The following is a 12,138-nucleotide window of genomic DNA, read 5'->3' as shown; positions in this document are numbered from 1 at the left end:
ACAAGTTGGTGGGTGCCCGAATTGCGAATTAATGACAGTCCGATATGGTCGTATCTTGTTTTCAGTTACATTCAGCTGCACGTTGGCACGAGTGCAGGTCTTATGAACTTGCAGCTCTAGTTTATGACCAACATTGTGACACGCACGGGTTACCGAGCACGGGATGCCTTGGTTACTAATTAGTGGCTTCATTTATGTCTAGATTGAGCCGACGCGCCCCTCGTAACTCTAGATGATCGAGATTGCCCTTTATTGATAGCCCCGAGGACTCTGGGGCTTCAAATTTTGACGGACGGCAACGACAGGGGTAATCTAGAGCTGTTTCTACAAACTTTAGATTACAATGGCGATTTGAACCCTTTAATTACAGACGCCAGACAATCTTGATCCTTGAAAATGCTCGCATGCCTGCAACATGTAAATGTGATCCATACTAACTGCTCCGATGAACTGCCATACACTGGGCGCTCTGCAATTCGAGATTCTTACCGTCAAAAAGAAAACTGGATGCTGATCAGTGATAATACGACCCAAAGCAATATACCATGCCGCTCTACATAGTAGTCACACGGCAGCTTTTTGGACCCAGTACGACCTCGGAGACAATTGGCCTGTTTCTTCTTTCTATGATAACCCGACAAGTTCGTATCGACCGACGCTTCGGGCGATACGACGTCCGCCGCATGCACCAGCCATCCCACCGGCTTCACGCCACAATTATTACTCAGCTGTGACTGGCCAGCTGCATTACCAAAAGCTCCATTGCATTGCATTCCTAGTTCCGTAGCCCCCGAAATAGAGACTTCCAACTATGCGTGCAGGAATAGGCCAGCCATGCTCGTGTCCCAAAGAGAACGACTTGTCGGTTGACCGTTGCCGTGGACGCAATCATCCATTTTTGGGCGATTCTTGCTTTCAACCTCGTTGACCACTTGTTTACTGCAGAGTCGGTCGCCACGTAAGTATTGCTCATCAAGACAGTCCTATTGGCAAGGTTTCAGCAGCTGCGGCCCCACTATCGATTGATCTACAGTTTACTCTTGGTGTCCCGAGTGGATGGTATCTGAATAGATACAAACTGCCAATTCGGAAAATGGCTGCCGAAGCTCGTATTTTGTTTCAACCTCCACGAGTATATGGGTGGATCGTATCACGTCATTCAAGGTTTTGCAAGGTTCCTCCCGCAATCTACCTTGTGGGATTAAATTACGAAATACTGGCGGCACGGCTGATGGTGGTGGAGATAGATCGTGAATGGTGGACCGAGGCCGGCATATATTGATGAATATATTAGCAAACCAGTTGTTACTACAGTCGCAGCCCGCGATGATCATGACGATACAATAAATGCCTTTCGTTAGACGGCTTAGGACGACTGCATTCATCATTCAGGCCGCCTATTCTTTTCATCTTTCTGAAAGCCAAGCCGGACCGCGCGGCACTCATGTAAGGTGATAAGGTGATTTATGCCAAGCTTTCGCTACACCACCTTTATATCAACGCCGTACTTCGGTTGTCGATGCGTCATGGAGCGATCGACAACGACCTCCACAGACCTAGACACGGAATATTTCCAGTTACTAGCTATCGACTCACTTGTTTTGATCCCTTCCATGCGACAGCAACTGGGGCTCTATCCATTATGCTCAACTCCGGCGAGAGCCTGGTGGTTCATCTAAATCCAGGGAACTCTGCAGTACCAGTCTGCCACAGTAATGAGATTCGTATGTACGTAAGTACCCTCAAGCTAGAGTTGGATTTGGGAAGTATATGAAAGTGTCCGTGAGAGTGGCTCCGCGAGGTTTGCATGTAGGGGTACTCCTAATGGATGGGAGGGTGCTGCATCAATGAACTCGATTCCTTGTCTTCAATGTTTGGCCTGAGGTACCTAACAGTAGGTAATTAGCAAAGGTCAAGAATCAAGTTGCCAGGTTGCTGTTGTCTGGATTGGTTTGACTTGGACTTGGATGTCACAATGGGCACACAATTGAAGGGACGAAGACTCCTGCTGTGTGGCTCAGCAACGCCACCGCCACAATTCGAGCGCATACACTTAGAATGACAACGCGTAGCGCGTCAAAGCATGTCAGTTGACAAGTTAGGCAGATTTTCGAAGGTATTCTGCCAGGAAATCGAAAACATCAATCAGGTTTCGATCCTCAACGCGAAGATCCGCAGTCTGTCATTGGCAGAAATCTAAGGTGTCTGTTTGTCTTGGGGAAACCCACTCAAACTCGGAGGTCGCTTCGGCGGGTGGAGCGGGCTTCCATCTCATGCCCAACAGCCAGTGAGCACAGTGACACACATCATGGCGACTATCAAGGCAATTGAGCCACGTACAGTATGCTCTCAATGGTCCCCTTTCAAGCTTTCAGGTCAATTTTGGCATTCTTTATGCTAACAATGCGGCATAAAGATCCACCAGATCCAGTCTGGCCAGGTGATAGTCGACCTCTGCTCCGTAGTCAAGGAGTTGGTGGAGAATAGTGTAGACGCTGGCGCGACGAGTATCGGTTCGTCCTCACCCAATCGAAACCCCAATATCAGTATGTTGACTTCATCCGCTTTGCAGAAGTCCGGTTTAAAAACCAGGGGCTGGATACCATCGAAGTCCAGGACAATGGGTTCGGCATCTCACCAGAGAATTACGAGACCTTAGCCCTTAAACATTACACCTCCAAGCTTTCAACTTATTCAGACCTGTCAACACTGCAAACTTTTGGTTTCAGAGGGGAGGCTCTATCGTCGCTATGTGCCTTATCGAAGTTCTGGGTGACGACATGCCTGGCATCAGACGCACCTAAAGGGTCAAAATTGGAGTTCGCGACATCCGGGAAGTTGCAAAGCACGAGCGTCATTGCTAGTCAAAAAGGCACTACGGTCTCGGTCGAGGGACTGTTCCACAACTTACCCGTACGCAGGCGTGAACTTGAGCGCAATATTAAGAGAGAGTGGAACAGGGTCATCGGCGTCCTCAACAAGTACGCCTGCATCCTGACGGGCGTCAAGTTTTCCGTCTCACAGCAGCCGACCAAGGGAAAGAAAGTTGTCTTATTCTCGACCAAGGGAAACAATACCACGCGAGACAACATCGTCAACGTGTTTGGGGCCAAAACCGTCACTGTCCTCGTTCCCCTTGACTTACAGCTAGAACTAGAACCCACCAGTGCGCCTAGCCAACTTCGGAGTGCACAAGAAGATAGAGACGCCAAAGAGATACTAGTTCGAGGACATGTATCCCGCCCAGCGCATGGGGATGGCAGACAAACACCTGACCGGCAGATGTTCTTCGTGAATGGACGACCCTGCGCGCTGCCGCAGTTTGCCAAGGTTTTCAATGAGGTGTACAAGTCCTACAACTCATCACAATCCCCATTCATATTTGCTGATATACAACTTGATACGCACATGTATGATGTCAATGTCAGTCCCGACAAGCGAACCATCATGTTGCATGATCAGACTCGAATGCTCGATAACCTTAGAGAGGCTCTAGTCCGGTTGTTTGAGGCACAGGATTATGCAGTGCCAGTTTCACAACTGGCCGTCCAAAAGCAACCTCCGTTCAGAAAGCTCACATTCAGCCGTCAGGGAACCGTGGAATCGGGGAGGCAACAGACAGAGACGCCTCCGGTCGAGAAGCACAGGTCTGAATCAGACTCACAGTCCATTCATCCAGATAGCAGAGAACCCAAGGAAGGTCGCAACGGAGAATCCCGCGAAGACGAGGAGGTTAGTGGGCGGAGAAGCAATGTTTCCATAAAGTCGCTCGCCCTCGATGAACAAGGAATACGCCTCATTAGTCGTTTGAAGGAGAGAACGTCTAGTGAGCGTGATGGCTCTTCTGCAAATGCCAGTACTTCCACTTCCAGGGAGCAAGCGGGCGAGATACCTAGGTTGAAACCCCGGCTCATCGCCAAGTTCAAACACACCAACAAACAAAACTCCACACAAGACATTTCCGCGGAGATCGCAGACGACGCTTCGGCGTCCGAGGCGGAGCCAGACGGAGAATCTGACGAAACTCCAAGCCGCATTCGTGACTTTAATGCCCACCTAGAAGCACTTAACAGTACGAAAAGGACAACGGATGCGAGGGATGACCCCAGGCAGCGGCAGGAAATTGAAGAACCCCCTATTCCTGCTATTTCTACAGCCAGTACGGTTGCAGCTACAGGGTCAAGCAGCTACAGCCAAACGACATTCAAACGCACTGCTCCGGAGGTTGCTACTATAACAATCGGTGGCGATACGATCACCAGCGTCATTGGAGGACCTGCCAAGAAGCCACGAATAGACAAGTCCGGGGGCCAACGCTCGTCGGATGGTCGTAAATCCTCCAAAGGGAGTACACCTATGCCCTCCTTTAAAGGCCGTTTGACACAAATGTTTGCAGCATCGAGCTCGGTGAAGGAGGCTAGTCGTGACGACACTGGAACGACAGAGTTAATGGACGTCTCATCTCGGTCTACATCACCCAGTGAAAACCTGTTCGTCGAAGATAAAGATGATGTGGATATCAGCAAAGAGTCTCAAGGTAGCGATGAAGATGTCGGGAGCAAGGATGAGCAAAAACTGCACTATGATGCACAATCCCTAGCCAGTAAAGAGCAAGGGGAAGAGCAAGGCGAGGAGAAGAGGCAGTCACCGTTTGACTCAAACGGTGACGATTACGTGGATGAAGATGAAAGTAAAGCCCAGGAGTACATCAGGGTACAGAATGTGATTGATGCCGCAGAAAATGCAGCAAATACAACCTCTGAGGAGACGGAGAAACGCCAACAAAGCTTCATTCGCGGCGTAACTAGGCGGAAAGACGGAACTTCTCAATGTCTCCAGAAGCTTTGCATGGACGAGAGAAGGTTAAAGGAGATGGCTTCAACTTTGGAAAACAACCGGGCAGATTTTGATTCTAGCACAGATGCAAAGTTGTCGGCGGAAAACATCAATGCTTCCGATGCGGAGGAAAAGTTATCTTTAACAATCTCAAAGTCCGACTTTGGCAAGATGAAGGTTGTCGGCCAGTTCAATCTGGGCTTTATATTAGCTGTTCGAGCAGCAGAAACGAGCCTAGACGGCACGGATACCCACGCCAAGGATGACGAACTCTTTATCATTGATCAGCACGCCACAGACGAGAAATACAACTTCGAGCGTCTTCAAGCGAGCACCATCGTGCAATCCCAGAGGCTTGTCCAGCCCAAGACTCTCGAGCTGACCGCCATCGAGGAAGAGGTCATCAAGGAGAACATGGACGCCCTTGAGACCAACGGCTTCATGGTCAGCATCGACGAGAGCGGCTACCAACCCGTCGGGTCCCGCTGCCAGCTCCTGAGCCTACCGCTAAGCCGCGAGACGACCTTCTCGCTGGCCGACCTCGAGGAGCTCATCTCGCTCCTCACCGAGCACCAGTCCGCGTCTGCTACCACCGTACCCCGGCCGTCCAAAGTGCGCAAGATGTTCGCCATGCGCGCTTGTCGGAGCAGTGTCATGATTGGCAAGCCGCTGACGAATAAGCAGATGGAGAAGCTGGTTAGGCACATGGGGGAGCTGGACAAGCCGTGGAATTGCCCGCATGGGAGGCCGACTATGAGGCATCTCGGTGGACTCGGAGCATGGGGCAGTGCTGGGTGGAGGGAAGGGGATGGGTTTGATGGTGAGAGGCCGGGGCCGACGGATTGGACGGCGTATGTGAGGGAGAGGCGTGGGACATAGTTGTTGTGATCTACAAACGCTAGGAGATGAAGGTAATGTTGAGATGAGAATTTATTTAGAAGTAGTACATCTCAAGAGACATTTACTACTTGCTCATGTAGCAAAACACGCTGGATATCTTTTCAACCTTCCTATGTGCATTAGCACGTCCTGGTTTGGGTTGCCCGCTCTTTGCCCCGAAGCGTCTTAGTATTACTCTCAGCGAGCATTGTTCCAAGATAAGACAAAGCGTCAAAGTCATAGATCGAATTGCGTGAAGACGTGTTATGACATTCTCCGAAGTCATCATGAATATTGCAACATTCCAGAATGTTTCCAATCGCATAGAGCCAATTCACTCACAATACAATGGTCCATACACTCTCTCATCTCATAACCTCACACTGTTATACTATCAAAACCATTATTTAAGTGAAAAACAAGTATGTCCACTGACCCTGGGTATCGGGGGAATCTACCCTACAATTACCTTTACATCCTAAGCGTGCGTATCTTCATCATGCATCTGCATCGTCGTACGCTAATAAGTAATCCCAACAATGACAAAAACTCCTGGTATTTTCTCCTTTCCCTTCTTTCCCTATTCATCATCGAAACGAATCCAAACTCAGACTTCGCCCGTTTATTTCGCAAATCACACCGTTTCCCAAGAGTGCCTCTTAATCATCATTAAGCACACTGTACCGCGAATATCTCCTCCCCGCCCTCCCCTCCTCAGCAATCTTCCCGCTCACATTCCGGCGGTACTTGCCGTAGCCACTACCGCCAGTCCCCAAATCATAGTCATTGCCCGACGAGACCTGGCGTCCGGTGGCGGTGCCGACGATGAGGGGCGGCGTAGCAGCCCTGAGATCACCGTAGGGCTTCGCGTAGAAGCTATCCTCGGGCTGGATGGAAGAATCCCTATTTCTCCCTTGCCAGCTGTTGCCGTTGATGCTCGTGGGAGAGGCCAGGTTGCTGTTCTGGTTCAGGTCGGCGACGTCCTGGCTTCCGCTGGGTGCGCGCGAGTTGAGGTTGATTTCTGACAGGGTCGAGTCGCGGTGCGGGCGGTGGGGGGTTCGGGCGCGTGGTAAGACCGAGGACACGGCCGTCCGGTTGGAGCGCAGGGGGTTGGGGTGCATGTTGCCGATGCCGAAGGCGCCGTCGTCCTCCAGGTCCGAGATATCGGCGGGGTCGGGCCGCATCATGTTATTCTCCTGGTCTGAGTCGCCGTCCGAGTCCCGGTCGTATTGCTGAGTAATTGCCTCGTAAGCGCGAGGCTTGGAGGGGGACGTGGATACCGAGGTCTTGTCGGCTGCCATCTGGGCTCGTGCGCGTTGCTGGGTGCGGCTGATGAGCGATTCGGATGCGTACCAAGCCTCAGTGAACCTGGCGGCACGAGTCGGTGACGTAACGGGCGGTGCGGTTGATATGCTGCTGGGACGTGGGGACTGCTGACCCGTCTCGTGGATCGGGACCTCGACATAGCTGCCTCGGGGGCTAGCATAGCGAGGGGGCTTGGACAGGCGCTTGAGCTCAGCTGCGGAGGTGATACTGTTGCGAGGTGAGTTTCCGGGTTCGATCTGGCGCTGGAAGCTGGGCAGATCCGCCCGCGAATCTCGCTTCGAAGAGGCCATCGAGTCTCTGGATCCAGTGCGGGTATGCATGAAGGGAATGCTGGGTGGGCGCGACAGGGTTTCGTACGGAGCACCAGAACGACGGCGATCCTCAAGGGGAGTTGAGAGACGCTTTTCGGAAGCGGACGTGTAGCTCGTGGAAACGGAGGACTTGTTGCGCTTGTGACGGGCCGTGAGATTGTCCTCCAGCGGATTCATGTCGGGAGGCATGTTGGCTATTCTATGGAACATCAGAGCCAGCCAGCCAGAGATGCATAGGGAGATGAAATGGCAACCGCCAGCGCTGATAAGCAGGTAATAAACCGCTGGAACGAGAACGCTGGTGATGGACTGGTTGGCCAACAGAGTCATCCAATCCTTGCCATGGTTGACCACGGCGAGCACACCAAATGAGTACAGAGGCAGAACAGCCAGGTCGGTGAAGCCAGAAAAGAGGTGATAGGCTGCAGACGAAGCGGGCGTTCTGGCTCCTGCCGGTCTGTGAAGATGATAGAGGGCGTAGACACTGCTAATGGCCACGACGCCGCCCTACAGATGCGTTAGGTTACACTTCATTATAAGATAAGTACTGCAATGACTTACAGTGATTCTCAAGACCCATGCTGTAAGAGCATCGACGTTGGAGATCAGGATCATGAGAACGAGCAAGCCCAGACCGCCCGCAAGTTCCAACACGCGAAAGGGCATCTGCACTTTCCTCATGCACTTGATCCACCACTTCTTCGTGCTGCTCATGGGTCGAAAATTGGTGGTTCTACCCGTGAGCACATCATGTGCGCTAGGAGAATCGCATATCAGTTACATGCTGCGCTAAAGTAATTATGCAACGTGTCCGAGAGCACAAAGTGTCTCAGTCAGTCAGTCCAAGTGGATATACTTACTCAGGATGACGATTGAAGGCCACAAGCGGTCTGTCCTGCTTGGGCTTCGGCTTAGGTTTCGATTCCCACGAGGCTCTCGTCACAGCTTTGGGGTCGAATTCTTTCGTCGGAGAGCGGTTGTCTCGTCCATCGGCATCATACAGGTACGGCTGGTTGAAGCCCATGTTTGCGACCCTCGTCGAATTATCCGGCACTATTTGTGCGGGAGCAAATATTCTAGAGTAGTAGGTCGTCGAAGGACAGTGTTGGACTCAAAAAAAGGTTGTGCAAGGGCAGAGATGCGCCTTTATGAGAATTAAGGAATTCTGGACCCAAAAAGACGAGACAAGTATGTAATTAAGGTATGCCAGCTGCGGTGCTGTGTCCGCAGCAGGTTTCGGGGTGGCTGTAACAAGTTGGGTTGTGCCGATTATCTATGCGGCGCGAGTTGGCACGGCAACCAGCCGCCTTGTCAAACACAAGGTTGTGACCAGAAAGCAGGGTATTCGTCCTCCCATTTCTGCTACCTAAGCCACTCCATATTACAGCTGATAACTTGTTTAATCTGGCATTTGCACAGGAGTCGTCAAATAGTTAACTTTAAACGCCTAGTCCGCAGTTATAGACGCTCTCCAACATCCGATGGCGGGTATAAACTCTCGGAATCCGAGACAGCAGCTGCAGAATGACAATGATCACGTGTAGCTGCAATAGTCCAACCCCATTTTCCCGCCCGTGTGAATAATCGTAATTCCATTCGTCAACTTGCACTTTTTCCCTGCATATTTACGAAGCTCCTTGCCTAAGGCGGCTGGGGTACTGCAAACATGGCTTCACTCGCCCGATCGTGGGTTTGCAGCACCTGCCGACGAAAAGCACTAAGCCAACCTACGCAACCAGCCCTCATACCCAAGAACCTTTGTTCAACCACCTCGGCCCCCCGCCAGCATGATCGGCCTTTTCGCATGGCCGTCGTGGGTTCCGGCCCGGCTGGCTTCTACACGGCTTACCGAGTCATGTCCAGGATACGGCAGGCCAAGGTCGACATGTACGAAGCCCTGCCTGTGCCGTTTGGACTCGTGAGGTTCGGCGTTGCGCCAGATCATCCCGAGGTCAAGGTATGATTGAAATATTTGTCAAGAATATCATGCATATGGTAGGACAATAATTTCTCACCAAAAAATGTAGAAATGCCAGGAAAAGTTTGAAGAGGTCGCCAGTTCGCCAAACTTCAATTTTATAGGAAACGTCGCCGTGGGCAACTCGGACGGCCACTTCGGCGGCTGCACGGTGCCACTGAGGTCGCTCATGCAGCACTACGACGCCGTAGTGTTCGCCTACGGTGCGTCCAAGGACAGGAAACTCGGAATCCCCGGCGAAGGCAAGTTCAAGGGCATCTACTCGGCGCGCGAGTTCGTCGGCTGGTACAACGGCTTACCCGAGTATGCCAACCTGGCGCCGGACCTGACGCACGGGGACGAGGCTGTCATCATTGGGCAGGGAAACGTCGCGCTTGATGTGGCTCGGATGCTGCTGGAAAATGTGGATGTGCTCCGGAAATCGGACATCACCGAGGCCGCTATTGAGACCCTGCTGAAGAGCAGGATAAAGCGCGTTCATGTCGTTGGACGGAGGGGGCCAATGCAGGCTTCGTATACCATCAAGGAGGTGCGTGAGTTGATGAAGCTTCAGGACGTGGGATTCCACCCAGTCGATATGGCGTTGATACCCGACGAGGTGTCCAAATTGCCCCGGGCTCCGAAGAGGTTGATGGAGGTCGTGTTGAAGGGGTCTACAGCCAAAGCAGAGGAGGCGTCGAAGGCTTGGTCATTGGATTTCTGTTTGTCTCCTACTGAGTTTGTTGGCGGGGCGGAGGGTGGGCATTTGAGCCGGACTGTTTTCGAGCGAACTTCTCTGTCGGATCCTTTTGACCCCACCTCCAAGGTCAGTGGTACGGGAGAGCACCTGTCGATCCCCTCGGCCCTGGCCTTCCGTTCGATAGGTTACAAATCTGTTGGGTTGCCTGGTTTCGAAGAGGCAGGCATTTTATTTGATGACGGAAAGGGGGTGATTCGTCATGATGGCCTTGGACGAGTCTACACCCGCGGCGAAAAACCACAGGAACTTCAACACCTACCGGGAGTGTACTGTGCGGGATGGGTCAAAAGAGGGCCGACGGGTGTCATTGCGTCGACTATGCAAGACGCTTTTTCAACTGGAGATGCCATTGCGGAGGACTGGTCCGCGGAAGCCAAATTCCTCAACGAGGGGAACAGTCACGGTTGGGAAGGTGTGAAGACTGAGGTGCATGACAACAAGTGCAAGGTCATCACGTGGGCGGATTGGCATAAAATAGACCAGGTCGAGAAAGAAAGGGGTCGCTCCGCTGGCAAAGCGAGGGAAAAATTCACCAGCACAACGGAGATGCTGGCGGCGGCTGTTTGAAGAGAACGATACGCCTCCGCAGGCGCAATTGAATGCCAATCTACGTATCCTTGTATTGTACCGTCTATGCTGACTTGAGCTTCTCTGTCAACTCCGGAACCTTTTCAAATAAATCCCCAACTAATCCTACATCAGCCACCTGGAATATGGGTGCGTCGCCATCCTTGTTGATCGCCGCAATCACCTTGCTGTCCTTCATACCCGCCAAATGTTGGATGGCACCTGAGATACCCACAGCCATGTACAATTGAGGAGCCACCACTTTACCGGTCTGCCCAACTTGCAGACTGTTATCAGCGTAACCGCTATCTACAGCGGCTCTAGAGGCTCCAACGGCGGCACCGAGCGAGTCGGCCAGGGTCAGCATAACCCGATCAAACTCCTCCTTGGACTTCAGTCCTCGACCGCCCGAGACGACCTTGCTTGCCGTCGCAAGATCGGGACGGTCCGACTTCGCCAGATCCTCCGACACCCATTCGCTGGTGAGCTCGCCCTTGGGGTCAACACCGTCCTCGACCATCGCTGAGCCCCCAGCTACTTCCGCCGCTGCAAAAGCCGTTCCGCGGATCGTGATGAACTTGATTGCGTCCGACGACTCAACGGTAGCGATGGCGTTGCCGGCGTAAATGGGCCGGACGAATGTGTTCTCGCTCTCGATGGCGGTGATGTCTGAAATTTGCTGGGAATCCAGTAGGGCGGCCACGCGCGGCATCAGGTTCTTGCCAAAGGCTGTGTGTCCAGCAATGATGTGGGTGTAGCCGCCTTTCTTGATGTTCTCGACGAGTAGCGGAGCATAGTTTTCTGCGAGACCCTTGGGGTTGTGTTAATATAATTGTATTTGTTTGGAGGAGACTGGCACAGCGTGTCGTGTACCTTCTCGTAAGCCGCATTGTCCACTGCGATAATCTTCTCAACACCCGCAACCTTGGCAGCCTCCTCCGCCACGGCCTTGATGCCTTCACCAGCAACGAACCCGTGTATTGTGCCTCCTAACTTCTGTGCGGCGGTAATTGCGCTGAGGGAGCCGTGGTTTAGCTTGCCATCTCGCTGTTCGAGGATTGCCAGCGACGACAGCAGCCTTCGGAGGGCCGAGGAGCTGGAGAATACGGAATTGGCCGGGGGAAGAGCGCTGGTAGCTCTCAGAGCTGTCCGTCTTGCTGCTACTGAAAACATGGTCGGTCGTGATGGGGATGGACACCAGACACCACACTCCAGAGTCTCGAAACCGCAAGTCCGTTCAAAGAGGAAGAAGAGTTCGTCATAGCCGGGGCAAGCCGAGGTCGTGCTCTTGAGCCGTAGTCGGCGTCAGCGACCCAAGGTACCCGTGAACGCGCTAGTGGACCGTACTGCTAGTGCAAATATGCACTGTCTGCACTGTGACGCTCGAGCCAGCCTCGAACTCTGGAGTTGAGTTGCCAAGCTCTGGATTTTGTCGCGAAAGGCCCAGCTCGACCAAACGCGATAACTCAGCCATCTCAACGAGCCATCGTCCAGCGGTTTGC

General features: G+C 52.6%; 4 protein-coding genes across 4 annotated transcripts; 2 read left to right on the top strand and 2 right to left on the bottom strand.

Annotated features, from left to right (window-relative positions):
* Window positions 1-2,308: 2,308 nt before the first annotated feature.
* Window positions 2,309-5,715, top strand: BCR38DRAFT_485876 (uncharacterized protein; the record flags this gene model as incomplete). Its single annotated transcript, XM_040863948.1, has 3 exons — window positions 2,309-2,341; window positions 2,417-2,513; window positions 2,573-5,715. 3 exons carry the CDS (start codon window positions 2,309-2,311, stop codon window positions 5,713-5,715), a joined length of 3,273 nt encoding a protein of 1,090 aa, XP_040714763.1.
* Window positions 5,716-6,383: 668 nt separating this feature from the next.
* On the bottom strand, window positions 6,384-8,361 carry BCR38DRAFT_320073 (uncharacterized protein; the record flags this gene model as incomplete). The annotated part of the gene is made up of 3 exons (XM_040854762.1): window positions 6,384-7,859; window positions 7,914-8,109; window positions 8,213-8,361. Coding segments are annotated over 3 exons (1,821 nt in total), but the record flags the coding sequence as incomplete, so codon positions are not given.
* Window positions 8,362-9,018: 657 nt separating this feature from the next.
* On the top strand, window positions 9,019-10,636 carry BCR38DRAFT_485874 (NADPH:adrenodoxin oxidoreductase; the record flags this gene model as incomplete). The annotated part of the gene is made up of 2 exons (XM_040863947.1): window positions 9,019-9,309; window positions 9,380-10,636. 2 exons carry the CDS (start codon window positions 9,019-9,021, stop codon window positions 10,634-10,636), a joined length of 1,548 nt encoding a protein of 515 aa, XP_040714761.1.
* A 64-nt stretch (window positions 10,637-10,700) lies between these two features.
* On the bottom strand, window positions 10,701-11,809 carry BCR38DRAFT_344546 (uncharacterized protein; the record flags this gene model as incomplete). Its single annotated transcript, XM_040856111.1, has 2 exons — window positions 10,701-11,447; window positions 11,510-11,809. The coding sequence occupies 2 exons, from the start codon at window positions 11,807-11,809 to the stop codon at window positions 10,701-10,703; spliced, it is 1,047 nt and encodes a 348-aa protein (XP_040714760.1).
* Between the last annotated feature and the right edge of the window lie 329 nt (window positions 11,810-12,138).

Source organism: Pseudomassariella vexata (genome assembly GCF_002105095.1).
Source record: "Pseudomassariella vexata strain CBS 129021 chromosome Unknown BCR38scaffold_8, whole genome shotgun sequence".
Lineage (NCBI taxonomy): Eukaryota > Fungi > Ascomycota > Sordariomycetes > Amphisphaeriales > Pseudomassariaceae > Pseudomassariella > Pseudomassariella vexata.
Note: the sequence above shows the minus strand (reverse complement) of the source record. Positions and strands in the feature narration are given on the sequence as shown.